The sequence below is a fragment of the Pleuronectes platessa genome, chromosome 4 (assembly GCF_947347685.1).
Source record: "Pleuronectes platessa chromosome 4, fPlePla1.1, whole genome shotgun sequence".
NCBI classification, from domain to species: domain Eukaryota; kingdom Metazoa; phylum Chordata; class Actinopteri; order Pleuronectiformes; family Pleuronectidae; genus Pleuronectes; species Pleuronectes platessa.
The window spans coordinates 4,997,905-5,015,099 of NC_070629.1; the positions used below are offsets into that span (position 1 = coordinate 4,997,905).

Genomic DNA, 17,195 nt, shown 5'->3' on the forward strand with positions numbered 1-17,195 from the left:
AGATGACATAATTCCAGCGTGAAAAATGCCTTAACTCACATCTTGGATAACATTGAGGGTACATATGCATCCAAAGACATGACAGTGGTACAGGACTTGTTTTTTTATTACCCTACCTAATAGTATTGTCCATGTAAGTCCGATAAGAGGAATATATCGACTGAACAGGGACTTGAACCCTGGACCCTCAGATTAAAAGTCTGATGCTCTACCGTCTGAGCTATCCAGGCTTCGAGAGCTACACCCTTTCGATGAAAGATTGAACAAAAGTCGAAATTTCATTTATTTACACAAGCGCGACATCAAACAACAGAAAACTACCTCTTCATACAGTTGGGCAGACGAAAGGCATGTACGGCAAAGAAAAACAAGTACTTCTGGGTACTTGTGGTATAACAGGCCCACAGCCCAAGTTGAGTCTAAATCAAAGGAAAACTCTATACTGGCAGGATTATTGACTTGATTCAATGATTCCTGTGATGACATACACTCTTCAAAGGACACAGATCCAGCGTGAAAAATGCCTCAACTCACCTATAAACCTCCATCTTGGGTAACTGTGAGGGTATATATACATACTGATTGGCTTGATTCAAGGTTTCCTGTGATGACATATACTCTCTTAAGATGACAAAATTCCAGCGTGAAAAATGCCTTAACTCACATCTTGGATAACATTGAGGGTACATATGCATCCAAAGACATGACAGTGGTACAGGACTTGTTTTTTTATTACCCTACCTAATAGTATTGTCCATGTAAGTCCGATAAGAGGAATATATCGCCTGAACAGGGACTTGAACCCTGGACCCTCAGATTAAAAGTCTGATGCTCTACCGTCTGAGCTATCCATGCTTCGAGAGCTACACCCTTTCGATGAAAGATTGAACAAAAGTCAAAATTTAATTTATTTACACAAGCGCGACATCTAACAAAAGAAAACTACCTCTTCATACAGTTGGGCAGACGAAAGGCATGTACGGCAAAGAAAAACAAGTACTTCTGGGTACTTGTGGTATAACAGGCCCACAGCCCAAGTTGAGTCTAAATCAAAGGAAAACTCTATACTGGCAGGATTATTGACTTGATTCAATGATTCCTGTGATGACATACACTCTTCAAAGGACACAGATCCAGCGTGAAAAATGCCTCAACTCACCTATAAACCTCCATCTTGGGTAACTGTGAGGGTATATATACAGACTTATTGACTTGATCCATGATTCCTGTGATGACATATACTCTCTTAAGAGGACACAATTCCAGCATGAAAAATGCCTTAACTCACCTATTAACTTCCATCTTGGATAACATTGAGGGTACATATGCATCCAAAGACATGACAGTGGTACAGGACTTGTTTTTTTATTACCCTACATAATAGTATTGTCAATGTAAGTCCGATAAGAGGAATATATCGCCTGAACAGGGACTTGAACCCTGGACCCTCAGATTAAATGTCTGATGCTCTACCGTCTGAGCTATCCAGGCTTCGAGAGCTACACCCTTTCGATGAAAGATTGAACAAAAGTCGAAATTTCATTTATTTACACAAGCGCGACATCAAACAACAGAAAACTACCTCTTCATACAGTTGGGCAGACGAAAGGCATGTACGGCAAAGAAAAACAAGTACTTCTGGGTACTTGTGGTATAACAGGCCCACAGCCCAAGTTGAGTCTAAATCAAAGGAAAACTCTATACTGGCAGGATTATTGACTTGATTCAATGATTCCTGTGATGACATACACTCTTCAAAGGACACAGATCCAGCGTGAAAAATGCCTCAACTCACCTATAAACCTCCATCTTGGGTAACTGTGAGGGTATATATACATACTGATTGGCTTGATTCAAGGTTTCCTGTGATGACATATACTCTCTTAAGATGACAAAATTCCAGCGTGAAAAATGCCTTAACTCACATCTTGGATAACATTGAGGGTACATATGCATCCAAAGACATGACAGTGGTACAGGACTTGTTTTTTTATTACCCTACCTAATAGTATTGTCCATGTAAGTCCGTTAAGAGGAATATATCGCCTGAACAGGGACTTGATCCCTGGACCCTCAGATTAAAAGTCTGATGCTCTACCGTCTGAGCTATCCAGGCTTCGAGAGCTACACCCTTTCGATGAAAGATTGAACAAAAGTCGAAATTTCAATTATTTACACAAGCGCGACATCAAACAACAGAAAACTACCTCTTCATACAGTTGGGCAGACGAAAGGCATGTACGGCAAAGAAAAACAAGTACTTCTGGGTACTTGTGGTATAATAGGCCCACAGCCCAAGTTGAGTCTAAATCAAAGGAAAACTCTATACTGGCAGGATTATTGACTTGATTCAATGATTCCTGTGATGACATACACTCTTCAAAGGACACAGATCCAGCGTGAAAAATGCCTCAACTCACCTATAAACCTCCATCTTGGGTAACTGTGAGGGTATATATACATACTGATTGGCTTGATTCAAGGTTTCCTGTGATGACATATACTCTCTTAAGATGACAAAATTCCAGCGTGAAAAATGCCTTAACTCACATCTTGGATAACATTGAGGGTACATATGCATCCAAAGACATGACAGTGGTACAGGACTTGTTTTTTTATTACCCTACCTAATAGTATTGTCCATGTAAGTCCGATAAGAGGAATATATCGCCTGAACAGGGACTTGAACCCTGGACCCTCAGATTAAAAGTCTGATGCTCTACCGTCTGAGCTATCCAGGCTTCGAGAGCTACACCCTTTCGATGAAAGATTGAACAAAAGTCAAAATTTCATTTATTTACACAAGCGCGACATCTAACAAAAGAAAACTACCTCTTCATACAGTTGGGCAGACGAAAGGCATGTACGGCAAAGAAAAACAAGTACTTCTGGGTACTTGTGGTATAACAGGCCCACAGCCCAAGTTGAGTCTAAATCAAAGGAAAACTCTATACTGGCAGGATTATTGACTTGATTCAATGATTCCTGTGATGACATACACTCTTCAAAGGACACAGATCCAGCGTGAAAAATGCCTCAACTCACCTATAAACCTCCATCTTGGGTAACTGTGAGGGTATATATACAGACTTATTGACTTGATCCATGATTCCTGTGATGACATATACTCTCTTAAGAGGACACAATTCCAGCATGAAAAATGCCTTAACTCACCTATTAACTTCCATCTTGGATAACATTGAGGGTACATATGCATCCAAAGACATGACAGTGGTACAGGAGTTGTTTTTTTATTACCCTACATAATAGTATTGTCAATGTAAGTCCGATAAGAGGAATATATCGCCTGAACAGGGACTTGAACCCTGGACCCTCAGATTAAAAGTCTGATGCTCTACCGTCTGAGCTATCTAGGCTTCGAGAGCTACACCCTTTCGATGAAAGATTGAACAAAAGTCAAAATTTCATTTATTTACACAAGCGCGACATCTAACAAAAGAAAACTACCTCTTCATACAGTTGGGCAGACGAAAGGCATGTACGGCAAAGAAAAACAAGTACTTCTGGGTACTTGTGGTATAACAGGCCCACAGCCCAAGTTGAGTCTAAATCAAAGGAAAACTCTATACTGGCAGGATTATTGACTTGATTCAATGATTCCTGTGATGACATACACTCTTCAAAGGACACAGATCCAGCGTGAAAAATGCCTCAACTCACCTATAAACCTCCATCTTGGGTAACTGTGAGGGTATATATACAGACTTATTGACTTGATCCATGATTCCTGTGATGACATATACTCTCTTAAGAGGACACAATTCCAGCGTGAAAAATGCCTTAACTCACCTATTAACTTCCATCTTGGATAACATTGAGGGTACATATGCATCCAAAGACATGACAGTGGTACAGGACTTGTTTTTTTATTACCCTACATAATAGTATTGTCCATGTAAGTCCTATAAGAGGAATATATCGCCTGAACAGGGACTTGAACCCTGGACCCTCAGATTAAAAGTCTGATGCTCTACCGTCTGAGCTATCCAGGCTTCGATAGCTACACCCTTTCGATGAAAGATTGAACAAAAGTCAAAATTTCATTTATTTACACAAGCACGACATCTAACAACAGAAAACTACCTCTTCATACAGTTGGGCAGTCGAAAGGCATGTACGGCAAAGAAAATCAAGTACTTCTGGGTACTTTTGGTATAAAAGGCCCACAGCCCAAGTTGAGTCTAAATCAAAGGAAAACTCTATACTGGCAGGATTATTGACTACATTCAAGGATTCCTGTGATGACATACACTCTTCAAAGGACACAGATCCAGCGTGAAAAATGCCTCAACTCACCTATAAAGCTCCATCTTGGGTAACTGTGAGGGTATATATACAGACTTATTGACTTGATCCATGATTCCTGTGATGACATATACTCTCTTAAGAGGACACAATTCCAGCGTGAAAAATGCCTTAACTCACCTATTAACTTCCATCTTGGATAACATTGAGGGTACATATGCATCCAAAGACATGACAGTGGTACAGGACTTGTTTTTTTATTACCCTACCTAATAGTATTGTCCATGTAAGTCCGATAAGAGGAATATATCGCCTGAACAGGGACTTGAACCCTGGACCCTCAGATTAAAAGTCTGATGCTCTACCGTCTGAGCTATCCAGGCTTCGAGAGCTACACCCTTTCGATGAAAGATTGAACAAAAGTCAAAATTTCATTTATTTACACAAGCGCGACATCTAACAAAAGAAAACTACCTCTTCATACAGTTGGGCAGACGAAAGGCATGTACGGCAAAGAAAAACAAGTACTTCTGGGTACTTGTGGTATAACAGGCCCACAGCCCAAGTTGAGTCTAAATCAAAGGAAAACTCTATACTGGCAGGATTATTGACTTGATTCAATGATTCCTGTGATGACATACACTCTTCAAAGGACACAGATCCAGCGTGAAAAATGCCTCAACTCACCTATAAACCTCCATCTTGGGTAACTGTGAGGGTATATATACAGACTTATTGACTTGATCCATGATTCCTGTGATGACATATACTCTCTTAAGAGGACACAATTCCAGCATGAAAAATGCCTTAACTCACCTATTAACTTCCATCTTGGATAACATTGAGGGTACATATGCATCCAAAGACATGACAGTGGTACAGGAGTTGTTTTTTTATTACCCTACATAATAGTATTGTCAATGTAAGTCCGATAAGAGGAATATATCGCCTGAACAGGGACTTGAACCCTGGACCCTCAGATTAAAAGTCTGATGCTCTACCGTCTGAGCTATCTAGGCTTCGAGAGCTACACCCTTTCGATGAAAGATTGAACAAAAGTCAAAATTTCATTTATTTACACAAGCGCGACATCTAACAAAAGAAAACTACCTCTTCATACAGTTGGGCAGACGAAAGGCATGTACGGCAAAGAAAAACAAGTACTTCTGGGTACTTGTGGTATAACAGGCCCACAGCCCAAGTTGAGTCTAAATCAAAGGAAAACTCTATACTGGCAGGATTATTGACTTGATTCAATGATTCCTGTGATGACATACACTCTTCAAAGGACACAGATCCAGCGTGAAAAATGCCTCAACTCACCTATAAACCTCCATCTTGGGTAACTGTGAGGGTATATATACAGACTTATTGACTTGATCCATGATTCCTGTGATGACATATACTCTCTTAAGAGGACACAATTCCAGCGTGAAAAATGCCTTAACTCACCTATTAACTTCCATCTTGGATAACATTGAGGGTACATATGCATCCAAAGACATGACAGTGGTACAGGACTTGTTTTTTTATTACCCTACATAATAGTATTGTCCATGTAAGTCCTATAAGAGGAATATATCGCCTGAACAGGGACTTGAACCCTGGACCCTCAGATTAAAAGTCTGATGCTCTACCGTCTGAGCTATCCAGGCTTCGATAGCTACACCCTTTCGATGAAAGATTGAACAAAAGTCAAAATTTCATTTATTTACACAAGCACGACATCTAACAACAGAAAACTACCTCTTCATACAGTTGGGCAGTCGAAAGGCATGTACGGCAAAGAAAATCAAGTACTTCTGGGTACTTTTGGTATAAAAGGCCCACAGCCCAAGTTGAGTCTAAATCAAAGGAAAACTCTATACTGGCAGGATTATTGACTACATTCAAGGATTCCTGTGATGACATACACTCTTCAAAGGACACAGATCCAGCGTGAAAAATGCCTCAACTCACCTATAAAGCTCCATCTTGGGTAACTGTGAGGGTATATATACAGACTTATTGACTTGATCCATGATTCCTGTGATGACATATACTCTCTTAAGAGGACACAATTCCAGCGTGAAAAATGCCTTAACTCACCTATTAACTTCCATCTTGGATAACATTGAGGGTACATATGCATCCAAAGACATGACAGTGGTACAGGACTTGTTTTTTTATTACCCTACATAATAGTATTGTCAATGTAAGTCCGATAAGAGGAATATATCGCCTGAACAGGGACTTGAACCCTGGACCCTCAGATTAAAAGTGTGATGCTCTACCGTCTGAGCTATCCAGGCTTCGAGAGCTACACCCTTTCGATGAAAGATTGAACAAAAGTCGAAATTTCATTTATTTACACAAGCGCGACATCAAACAACAGAAAACTACCTCTTCATACAGTTGGGCAGACGAAAGGCATGTACGGCAAAGAAAAACAAGTACTTCTGGGTACTTGTGGTATAACAGGCCCACAGCCCGAGTTGAGTCTAAATCAAAGGAAAACTCTATACTGGCAGGATTATTGACTTGATTCAATGATTCCTGTGATGACATACACTCTTCAAAGGACACAGATCCAGCGTGAAAAATGCCTCAACTCACCTATAAACCTCCATCTTGGGTAACTGTGAGGGTATATATACATACTGATTGGCTTGATTCAAGGTTTCCTGTGATGACATATACTCTCTTAAGATGACAAAATTCCAGCGTGAAAAATGCCTTAACTCACATCTTGGATAACATTGAGGGTACATATGCATCCAAAGACATGACAGTTGTACAGGACTTGTTTTTTTATTACCCTACCTAATAGTATTGTCCATGTAAGTCCGATAAGAGGAATATATCGCCTGAACAGGGACTTGAACCCTGGACCCTCAGATTAAAAGTCTGATGCTCTACCGTCTGAGCTATCCAGGCTTCGAGAGCTACACCCTTTCGATGAAAGGTTGAACAAAAGTCAAAATTTCATTTATTTACACAAGCGCGACATCTAACAACAGAAAACTACCTCTTCATACAGTTGGGCAGTCGAAAGGCATGTACGGCAAAGAAAATCAAGTACTTCTGGGTACTTTTGGTATAGAAGACCCACAGCCCAAGTTGAGTCTAAATCAAAGGAAAACTCTATACTGGCAGGATTATTGACTACATTCAAGGATTCCTGTGATGACATACACTCTTCAAAGGACACAGATCCAGCGTGAAAAATGCCTCAACTCACCTATAAACCTACATCTTGGGTAACTGTGAGGGTATATATACAGACTTATTGACTTGAATCAAGGATTCCTGTGATGACATACACTCTTCAGAAGACACAGATCCAGCGTAAAAAATGCCTTACCTCACCTATAAAACTCCATCTTGGGTAACTGTGAGGGTATATATACAGACTTATTGACTTGATTCAAGGATTCCTGTGATGACATATACTCTCTTAAGAGGACACAATTCCAGCGTGAAAAATGCCTTAACTCACCTATTAACTTCCATCTTGGATAACATTGAGGGTACATATGCATCCAAAGACATGACAGTGGTACAGGACTTGTTTTTTTATTACCCTGCCTAATAGTATTGTCCATGTAAGTCCGATAAGAGGAATATATCGCCTGAACAGGGACTTGAACCCTGGACCCTCAGATTAAAAGTCTGATGCTCTACCGTCTGAGCTATCCAGGCTTCGAGAGCTACACCCTTTCGATGAAAGATTGAACAAAAGTCGAAATTTCAATTATTTACACAAGCGCGACATCAAACAACAGAAAACTACCTCTTCATACAGTTGGGCAGACGAAAGGCATGTACGGCAAAGAAAAACAAGTACTTCTGGGTACTTGTGGTATAACAGGCCCACAGCCCAAGTTGAGTCTAAATCAAAGGAAAACTCTATACTGGCAGGATTATTGACTTGATTCAATGATTCCTGTGATGACATACACTCTTCAAAGGACACAGATCCAGCGTGAAAAATGCCTCAACTCACCTATAAACCTCCATCTTGGGTAACTGTGAGGGTATATATACATACTGATTGGTTTGATTCAAGGTTTCCTGTGATGACATATACTCTCTTAAGATGACAAAATTCCAGCGTGAAAAATGCCTTAACTCAAATCTTGAATAACATTGAGGGTACATATGCATCCAAAGACATGACAGTGGTACAGGACTTGTTTTTTTATTACCCTACCTAATAGTATTGTCCATGTAAGTCCGATAAGAGGAATATATCGCCTGAACAGGGACTTGAACCCTGGACCCTCAGATTAAAAGTCTGATGCTCTACCGTCTGAGCTATCCAGGCTTCGAGAGCTACACCCTTTCGATGAAAGGTTGAACAAAAGTCAAAATTTCATTTATTTACACAAGCGCGACATCTAACAAAAGAAAACTACCTCTTCATACAGTTGGGCAGACGAAAGGCATGTACGGCAAAGAAAATCAAGTACTTCTGGGTACTTTTGGTATAGAAGACCCACAGCCCAAGTTGAGTCTAAATCAAAGGAAAACTCTATACTGGCAGGAATATTGACTACATTCAAGGATTCCTGTGATGACATACACTCTTCAAAGGACACAGATCCAGCGTGAAAAATGCATCAACTCACCTATAAACCTACATCTTGGGTAACTGTGAGGGTATATATACAGACTTATTGACTTGATTCAAGGATTCCTGTGATGACATATACTCTCTTAAGATGACAAAATTCCAGCGTGAAAAATGCCTTAACTCACATCTTGGATAACATTGAGGGTACATATGCATCCAAAGACATGACAGTGGTACAGGACTTGTTTTTTTATTACCCTACCTAAGAGTATTGTCCATGTAAGTCCGATAAGAGGAATATATCGCCTGAACAGGGACTTGAACCCTGGACCCTCAGATTAAAAGTCTGATGCTCTACCGTCTGAGCTATCCATGCTTCGAGAGCTACACCCTTTCGATGAAAGATTGAACAAAAGTCAAAATTTAATTTATTTACACAAGCGCGACATCTAACAAAAGAAAACTACCTCTTCATACAGTTGGGCAGACGAAAGGCATGTACGGCAAAGAAAAACAAGTACTTCTGGGTACTTGTGGTATAACAGGCCCACAGCCCAAGTTGAGTCTAAATCAAAGGAAAACTCTATACTGGCAGGATTATTGACTTGATTCAATGATTCCTGTGATGACATACACTCTTCAAAGGACACAGATCCAGCGTGAAAAATGCCTCAACTCACCTATAAACCTCCATCTTGGGTAACTGTGAGGGTATATATACAGACTTATTGACTTGATCCATGATTCCTGTGATGACATATACTCTCTTAAGAGGACACAATTCCAGCATGAAAAATGCCTTAACTCACCTATTAACTTCCATCTTGGATAACATTGAGGGTACATATGCATCCAAAGACATGACAGTGGTACAGGACTTGTTTTTTTATTACCCTACATAATAGTATTGTCAATGTAAGTCCGATAAGAGGAATATATCGCCTGAACAGGGACTTGAACCCTGGACCCTCAGATTAAAAGTCTGATGCTCTACCGTCTGAGCTATCCAGGCTTCGAGAGCTACACCCTTTCGATGAAAGATTGAACAAAAGTCGAAATTTCATTTATTTACACAAGCGCGACATCAAACAACAGAAAACTACCTCTTCATACAGTTGGGCAGACGAAAGGCATGTACGGCAAAGAAAAACAAGTACTTCTGGGTACTTGTGGTATAACAGGCCCACAGCCCAAGTTGAGTCTAAATCAAAGGAAAACTCTATACTGGCAGGATTATTGACTTGATTCAATGATTCCTGTGATGACATACACTCTTCAAAGGACACAGATCCAGCGTGAAAAATGCCTCAACTCACCTATAAACCTCCATCTTGGGTAACTGTGAGGGTATATATACATACTGATTGGCTTGATTCAAGGTTTCCTGTGATGACATATACTCTCTTAAGATGACAAAATTCCAGCGTGAAAAATGCCTTAACTCACATCTTGGATAACATTGAGGGTACATATGCATCCAAAGACATGACAGTGGTACAGGACTTGTTTTTTTATTACCCTACCTAATAGTATTGTCCATGTAAGTCCGTTAAGAGGAATATATCGCCTGAACAGGGACTTGATCCCTGGACCCTCAGATTAAAAGTCTGATGCTCTACCGTCTGAGCTATCCAGGCTTCGAGAGCTACACCCTTTCGATGAAAGATTGAACAAAAGTCGAAATTTCAATTATTTACACAAGCGCGACATCAAACAACAGAAAACTACCTCTTCATACAGTTGGGCAGACGAAAGGCATGTACGGCAAAGAAAAACAAGTACTTCTGGGTACTTGTGGTATAATAGGCCCACAGCCCAAGTTGAGTCTAAATCAAAGGAAAACTCTATACTGGCAGGATTATTGACTTGATTCAATGATTCCTGTGATGACATACACTCTTCAAAGGACACAGATCCAGCGTGAAAAATGCCTCAACTCACCTATAAACCTCCATCTTGGGTAACTGTGAGGGTATATATACATACTGATTGGCTTGATTCAAGGTTTCCTGTGATGACATATACTCTCTTAAGATGACAAAATTCCAGCGTGAAAAATGCCTTAACTCACATCTTGGATAACATTGAGGGTACATATGCATCCAAAGACATGACAGTGGTACAGGACTTGTTTTTTTATTACCCTACCTAATAGTATTGTCCATGTAAGTCCGATAAGAGGAATATATCGCCTGAACAGGGACTTGAACCCTGGACCCTCAGATTAAAAGTCTGATGCTCTACCGTCTGAGCTATCCAGGCTTCGAGAGCTACACCCTTTCGATGAAAGATTGAACAAAAGTCAAAATTTCATTTATTTACACAAGCGCGACATCTAACAAAAGAAAACTACCTCTTCATACAGTTGGGCAGACGAAAGGCATGTACGGCAAAGAAAAACAAGTACTTCTGGGTACTTGTGGTATAACAGGCCCACAGCCCAAGTTGAGTCTAAATCAAAGGAAAACTCTATACTGGCAGGATTATTGACTTGATTCAATGATTCCTGTGATGACATACACTCTTCAAAGGACACAGATCCAGCGTGAAAAATGCCTCAACTCACCTATAAACCTCCATCTTGGGTAACTGTGAGGGTATATATACAGACTTATTGACTTGATCCATGATTCCTGTGATGACATATACTCTCTTAAGAGGACACAATTCCAGCATGAAAAATGCCTTAACTCACCTATTAACTTCCATCTTGGATAACATTGAGGGTACATATGCATCCAAAGACATGACAGTGGTACAGGAGTTGTTTTTTTATTACCCTACATAATAGTATTGTCAATGTAAGTCCGATAAGAGGAATATATCGCCTGAACAGGGACTTGAACCCTGGACCCTCAGATTAAAAGTCTGATGCTCTACCGTCTGAGCTATCTAGGCTTCGAGAGCTACACCCTTTCGATGAAAGATTGAACAAAAGTCAAAATTTCATTTATTTACACAAGCGCGACATCTAACAAAAGAAAACTACCTCTTCATACAGTTGGGCAGACGAAAGGCATGTACGGCAAAGAAAAACAAGTACTTCTGGGTACTTGTGGTATAACAGGCCCACAGCCCAAGTTGAGTCTAAATCAAAGGAAAACTCTATACTGGCAGGATTATTGACTTGATTCAATGATTCCTGTGATGACATACACTCTTCAAAGGACACAGATCCAGCGTGAAAAATGCCTCAACTCACCTATAAACCTCCATCTTGGGTAACTGTGAGGGTATATATACAGACTTATTGACTTGATCCATGATTCCTGTGATGACATATACTCTCTTAAGAGGACACAATTCCAGCGTGAAAAATGCCTTAACTCACCTATTAACTTCCATCTTGGATAACATTGAGGGTACATATGCATCCAAAGACATGACAGTGGTACAGGACTTGTTTTTTTATTACCCTACATAATAGTATTGTCCATGTAAGTCCTATAAGAGGAATATATCGCCTGAACAGGGACTTGAACCCTGGACCCTCAGATTAAAAGTCTGATGCTCTACCGTCTGAGCTATCCAGGCTTCGATAGCTACACCCTTTCGATGAAAGATTGAACAAAAGTCAAAATTTCATTTATTTACACAAGCACGACATCTAACAACAGAAAACTACCTCTTCATACAGTTGGGCAGTCGAAAGGCATGTACGGCAAAGAAAATCAAGTACTTCTGGGTACTTTTGGTATAAAAGGCCCACAGCCCAAGTTGAGTCTAAATCAAAGGAAAACTCTATACTGGCAGGATTATTGACTACATTCAAGGATTCCTGTGATGACATACACTCTTCAAAGGACACAGATCCAGCGTGAAAAATGCCTCAACTCACCTATAAAGCTCCATCTTGGGTAACTGTGAGGGTATATATACAGACTTATTGACTTGATCCATGATTCCTGTGATGACATATACTCTCTTAAGAGGACACAATTCCAGCGTGAAAAATGCCTTAACTCACCTATTAACTTCCATCTTGGATAACATTGAGGGTACATATGCATCCAAAGACATGACAGTGGTACAGGACTTGTTTTTTTATTACCCTACATAATAGTATTGTCAATGTAAGTCCGATAAGAGGAATATATCGCCTGAACAGGGACTTGAACCCTGGACCCTCAGATTAAAAGTGTGATGCTCTACCGTCTGAGCTATCCAGGCTTCGAGAGCTACACCCTTTCGATGAAAGATTGAACAAAAGTCGAAATTTCATTTATTTACACAAGCGCGACATTTACAACAGAAAACTACCTCTTCATACAGTTGGGCAGACGAAAGGCATGTACGGCAAAGAAAAACAAGTACTTCTGGGTACTTGTGGTATAACAGGCCCACAGCCCAAGTTGAGTCTAAATCAAAGGAAAACTCTATACTGGCAGGATTATTGACTTGATTCAATGATTCCTGTGATGACATACACTCTTCAAAGGACACAGATCCAGCGTGAAAAATGCCTCAACTCACCTATAAACCTCCATCTTGGGTAACTGTGAGGGTATATATACAGACTTATTGACTTGATTCAAGGATTCCTGTGATGACATACACTCTTCAGAAGACACAGATCCAGCGTAAAAAATGCCTTACCTCACCTATAAAACTCCATCTTGGGTAACTGTGAGGGTATATATATAGACTTATTGACTTGATTCAAGGATTCCTGTGATGACATATACTCTCTTAAGAGGACACAATTCCAGCGTGAAAAATGCCTTAACTCACCTATTAACTTCCATCTTGGATAACATTGAGGGTACATATGCATCCAAAGACATGACAGTGGTACAGGACTTGTTTTTTTATTACCCTGCCTAATAGTATTGTCCATGTAAGTCCGATAAGAGGAATATATCGCCTGAACAGGGACTTGAACCCTGGACCCTCAGATTAAAAGTCTGATGCTCTACCGTCTGAGCTATCCAGGCTTCGAGAGCTACACCCTTTCGATGAAAGATTGAACAAAAGTCGAAATTTCATTTATTTACACAAGCGCGACATCTAACAACAGAAAACTACCTCTTCATACAGTTGGGCAGTCGAAAGGCATGTACGGCAAAGAAAATCAAGTACTTCTGGGTACTTTTGGTATAGAAGACCCACAGCCCAAGTTGAGTCTAAATCAAAGGAAAACTCTATACTGGCAGGATTATTGACTACATTCAAGGATTCCTGTGATGACATACACTCTTCAAAGGACACAGATCCAGCGTGAAAAATGCCTCAACTAACCTATAAACCTACATCTTGGGTAACTGTGAGGGTATATATACAGACTTATTGACTTGATTCAAGGATTCCTGTGATGACATACACTCTTCAGAAGACACAGATCCAGCGTAAAAAATGCCTCACCTCACCTATAAAACTCCATCTTGGATAACTTTGAGGGTATATAAGCATCCAAAGACATGACAGTGGTACAGGACTTGTTTTGTTATAACACTACCCAATAGTAGTTTCCATGTAAGTCCAATAAGTGGAATATATCGCCTGAACAGGGACTTGAACCCTGGACCCTCAGATTAAAAGTCTGATGCTCTACCGTCTGAGCTATACAGGCTTCGATAGCACCCTTTCAATGAAAGACTGAACAAAAGTCAAAATTCCAATTACTTACACAAGCGCGACTTCTAACAACAGAAAACTACCACTTCATAGAGTTGGGCAGTCGAAGGGCATGTACGGCAAAGAAAAACAAGTACTTCTGGGTACTTTTGGTATAGAAGACCCACAGCCCAAGTTGAGTCTAAATCAAAGGAAAACTCTATACTGGCAGGATTATTGACTTGATTCAATGATTCCTGTGATGACATACACTCTTCAAAGGACACAGATCCAGCGTGAAAAATGCCTCAACTCACCTATAAACCTCCATCTTGGGTAACTGTGAGGGTATATATACAGACTTATTGACTTGATTCAAGGATTCCTGTGATGACATATACTGTCTTAAGAGGACACAATTCCAGCGTGAAAAATGCCTTAACTCACCTATTAACTTCCATCTTGGATAACATTGAGGGTACATATGCATCCAAAGACATGACAGTGGTACAGGACTTGTTTTGTTATAACACTACCTAATAGTAGTTTCCATGTAAGTCCAATAAGTGGAATATATCGCCTGAACAGGGACTTGAACCCTGGGCCCTCAGATTAAAAGTCTGAGGTTCTACTGTCTGAGCTATCCAGGCTTCGATAGCTACACCCTTTCGATGAAAGATTGAACAAAAGTCAAAATTCCAATTACTTACACAAGCGCGACTTTTAACAACAGAAAACTACCACTTCATACAGTTGGGCAGTGGAAGGGCATGTACGGCAAAGAAAAACAAGTACTTCTGGGTACTTGTGGTATAACAGGCCCACAGCCCAAGTTGAGTCTAAATCAAAGGAAAACTCTATACTGGTAGGATTATTGACTTGATTCAAGGATTCCTGTGATGACATACACTCTTCAAAGGACACAGATCCAGCGTGAAAAATGCCTCAACTCACCTATAAACCTCCATCTTGGGTAACTGTGAGGGTATATATACAGACTTATTGACTTGATCCATGATTCCTGTGATGACATATACTCTCTTAAGAGGACACAATTCCAGCGTGAAAAATGCCTTAACTCACCTATTAACTTCCATCTTGGATAACATTGAGGGTACATATGCATCCAAAGACATGACAGTGGTACAGGACTTGTTTTTTTATTACCCTACATAATAGTATTGTCCATGTAAGTCCGATAAGAGGAATATATCGCCTGAACAGGGACTTGAACCCTGGACCCTCAGATTAAAAGTCTGATGCTCTACCGTCTGAGCTATCCAGGCTTCGATAGCTACACCCTTTCGATGAAAGTTTGAACAAAAGTCAAAATTCCAATTACTTACACAAGCGCGACTTCTAACAACAGAAAACTACCACTTCATACAGTTGGGCAGTCGAAGGGCATGTACGGCAAAGAAAAACAAGTACTTCTGGGTACTTGTGGTATAACAGGCCCACAGCCCAAGTTGAGTCTAAATCAAAGGAAAACTCTATACTGGCAGGATTATGGACTTGATTCAAGGATTCCTTTGATGACATACACTCTTCAGAGGATACTTATTGACTTGATTCAGGGATACCCGTTATGGCATACACACTTCAGAAGATACAGATCCATGACGACAGCAGGTACACATTCCAAGTAGCTATAACAACACCCTAAAATGAATCATCGTAAATGCTTAACCATTGCAAAAGGAAACTATATAATTTGTAGTACAATGCAAGGCCTGTTTAAGAAGCTTGATTGAGTTCATCAGGATATTCCAATAGGCAGCAGCTGTATCCATAACAGAAAATGTTTCATCATCCTTGTCAGTTATGCCCTATCAACATGCTAATAAACCAAACAGAGCTCCTCACCAGGCAGGTTGTTGATGTAGCCTCCGTCCATGAGTAAATGTCCATCTTTAGGATCACACAGAGGGGGCAGGTAACCAGACAAGGACATACTGGCCCTGACATACCTCCACAACGAGCCTGATTAGGAGAGAGGTAGTGGTATAATTGACTGGTTGAGAGATGTCTGAAAATGCAAAAAATCTTAAAATCTTCAGCTCTATACGCAGATTTGTTTCCAAGATTTAGCAGTTTCCACTGCCTACATGCAAGGATTTTGTCATTTGTCGAATGTGTATTGAAATGAACAGACCATTTCCATTTCTGGACAGTCGTTCTGATCAATAAATCACTCTGCTGCAAGCTAGCAAGTCTATAGCGATGCATTAGGGATGACAGAAATGTGTCAAATGTTGATGTCATTTTTTTAAGTAGAAATAAAAGTCAGACAGACCATCAGTGTGGACTCTCATGGAGGAAGCTGTGATATCTGTTGTGATGTTGAAATAAGGTAGCCACAGGTCCTAGGAGATGAAAGAAAAAGCAACATTTGTGAGCATGACTGTAAACACTTATGCATATTATAATAAGACCATAATCATAGAACTCTAAAAATCGGCTCTGCCTTACTGCTGAGCTCTAGCTCTTTGTAACTAATGTGACACTTTTAGATACGTACATCTGTGGCTTAATATTACTGGCAGCTGAGAGGTTAAAACTAAATATTTTAAATAAAGCTCTCATCTTACCTCGATCTGTTTGTCCTTGAAGACAGAGCTAATGCTTGAGTTAAAAGATGCTCCAGAAAACATGGAAGTAACTGGGTAGGTAAGATCCAATATCTTCTTAAAGTATGAGGTCATGTCCTGGGGAAGGAGAGAAGTTACAAAAGTAAGGTAAAAGAAAGTTATGTACTGATCGGTAAACATCATACCTGCTAAAACATGTTGCAGGCAAACAAGGTGTGTTGTCATAATAA

At 40.1% G+C, this 17,195-nt stretch overlaps 1 protein-coding gene and 25 non-coding genes across 27 annotated transcripts in view; all 26 read right to left on the bottom strand.

Annotated features, from left to right (window-relative positions):
* pnpla7b (patatin-like phospholipase domain containing 7b) overlaps positions 1 to 17,195 on the bottom strand; it is a 120,327-nt gene that overhangs the window by 85,462 nt on the left and 17,670 nt on the right. For both annotated transcript variants that reach the window (XM_053421736.1, XM_053421738.1), the window contains exons 27-29: positions 16,966 to 17,082; positions 16,671 to 16,740; positions 16,241 to 16,357 (exon numbers count right to left, since the gene is read on the bottom strand). In XM_053421736.1, coding sequence (XP_053277711.1) covers positions 16,241 to 16,357; positions 16,671 to 16,740; positions 16,966 to 17,082 — 304 coding nt within the window. The remainder of the gene's footprint in view (positions 1 to 16,240; positions 16,358 to 16,670; positions 16,741 to 16,965; positions 17,083 to 17,195) is intronic.
* Positions 158 to 230, bottom strand: trnak-uuu (transfer RNA lysine (anticodon UUU)). Its single transcript has one exon. It is a non-coding gene; the product is annotated as a tRNA-Lys (tRNA).
* On the bottom strand, positions 783 to 855 carry trnak-uuu (transfer RNA lysine (anticodon UUU)). Its single transcript has one exon. It is a non-coding gene; the product is annotated as a tRNA-Lys (tRNA).
* trnak-uuu (transfer RNA lysine (anticodon UUU)) lies at positions 1,419 to 1,491 on the bottom strand. The gene has a single exon. It is a non-coding gene; the product is annotated as a tRNA-Lys (tRNA).
* Positions 2,044 to 2,116, bottom strand: trnak-uuu (transfer RNA lysine (anticodon UUU)). Its single transcript has one exon. It is a non-coding gene; the product is annotated as a tRNA-Lys (tRNA).
* trnak-uuu (transfer RNA lysine (anticodon UUU)) lies at positions 2,669 to 2,741 on the bottom strand. Its single transcript has one exon. It is a non-coding gene; the product is annotated as a tRNA-Lys (tRNA).
* Positions 3,305 to 3,377, bottom strand: trnak-uuu (transfer RNA lysine (anticodon UUU)). Its single transcript has one exon. It is a non-coding gene; the product is annotated as a tRNA-Lys (tRNA).
* trnak-uuu (transfer RNA lysine (anticodon UUU)) lies at positions 3,941 to 4,013 on the bottom strand. Its single transcript has one exon. It is a non-coding gene; the product is annotated as a tRNA-Lys (tRNA).
* On the bottom strand, positions 4,577 to 4,649 carry trnak-uuu (transfer RNA lysine (anticodon UUU)). The gene has a single exon. It is a non-coding gene; the product is annotated as a tRNA-Lys (tRNA).
* Positions 5,213 to 5,285, bottom strand: trnak-uuu (transfer RNA lysine (anticodon UUU)). The gene has a single exon. It is a non-coding gene; the product is annotated as a tRNA-Lys (tRNA).
* Positions 5,849 to 5,921, bottom strand: trnak-uuu (transfer RNA lysine (anticodon UUU)). Its single transcript has one exon. It is a non-coding gene; the product is annotated as a tRNA-Lys (tRNA).
* trnak-uuu (transfer RNA lysine (anticodon UUU)) lies at positions 6,485 to 6,557 on the bottom strand. The gene has a single exon. It is a non-coding gene; the product is annotated as a tRNA-Lys (tRNA).
* On the bottom strand, positions 7,110 to 7,182 carry trnak-uuu (transfer RNA lysine (anticodon UUU)). Its single transcript has one exon. It is a non-coding gene; the product is annotated as a tRNA-Lys (tRNA).
* On the bottom strand, positions 7,875 to 7,947 carry trnak-uuu (transfer RNA lysine (anticodon UUU)). The gene has a single exon. It is a non-coding gene; the product is annotated as a tRNA-Lys (tRNA).
* On the bottom strand, positions 8,500 to 8,572 carry trnak-uuu (transfer RNA lysine (anticodon UUU)). Its single transcript has one exon. It is a non-coding gene; the product is annotated as a tRNA-Lys (tRNA).
* Positions 9,125 to 9,197, bottom strand: trnak-uuu (transfer RNA lysine (anticodon UUU)). Its single transcript has one exon. It is a non-coding gene; the product is annotated as a tRNA-Lys (tRNA).
* Positions 9,761 to 9,833, bottom strand: trnak-uuu (transfer RNA lysine (anticodon UUU)). The gene has a single exon. It is a non-coding gene; the product is annotated as a tRNA-Lys (tRNA).
* Positions 10,386 to 10,458, bottom strand: trnak-uuu (transfer RNA lysine (anticodon UUU)). The gene has a single exon. It is a non-coding gene; the product is annotated as a tRNA-Lys (tRNA).
* Positions 11,011 to 11,083, bottom strand: trnak-uuu (transfer RNA lysine (anticodon UUU)). The gene has a single exon. It is a non-coding gene; the product is annotated as a tRNA-Lys (tRNA).
* On the bottom strand, positions 11,647 to 11,719 carry trnak-uuu (transfer RNA lysine (anticodon UUU)). Its single transcript has one exon. It is a non-coding gene; the product is annotated as a tRNA-Lys (tRNA).
* On the bottom strand, positions 12,283 to 12,355 carry trnak-uuu (transfer RNA lysine (anticodon UUU)). The gene has a single exon. It is a non-coding gene; the product is annotated as a tRNA-Lys (tRNA).
* On the bottom strand, positions 12,919 to 12,991 carry trnak-uuu (transfer RNA lysine (anticodon UUU)). Its single transcript has one exon. It is a non-coding gene; the product is annotated as a tRNA-Lys (tRNA).
* Positions 13,683 to 13,755, bottom strand: trnak-uuu (transfer RNA lysine (anticodon UUU)). Its single transcript has one exon. It is a non-coding gene; the product is annotated as a tRNA-Lys (tRNA).
* trnak-uuu (transfer RNA lysine (anticodon UUU)) lies at positions 14,318 to 14,390 on the bottom strand. The gene has a single exon. It is a non-coding gene; the product is annotated as a tRNA-Lys (tRNA).
* Positions 14,952 to 15,024, bottom strand: trnak-uuu (transfer RNA lysine (anticodon UUU)). The gene has a single exon. It is a non-coding gene; the product is annotated as a tRNA-Lys (tRNA).
* trnak-uuu (transfer RNA lysine (anticodon UUU)) lies at positions 15,588 to 15,660 on the bottom strand. Its single transcript has one exon. It is a non-coding gene; the product is annotated as a tRNA-Lys (tRNA).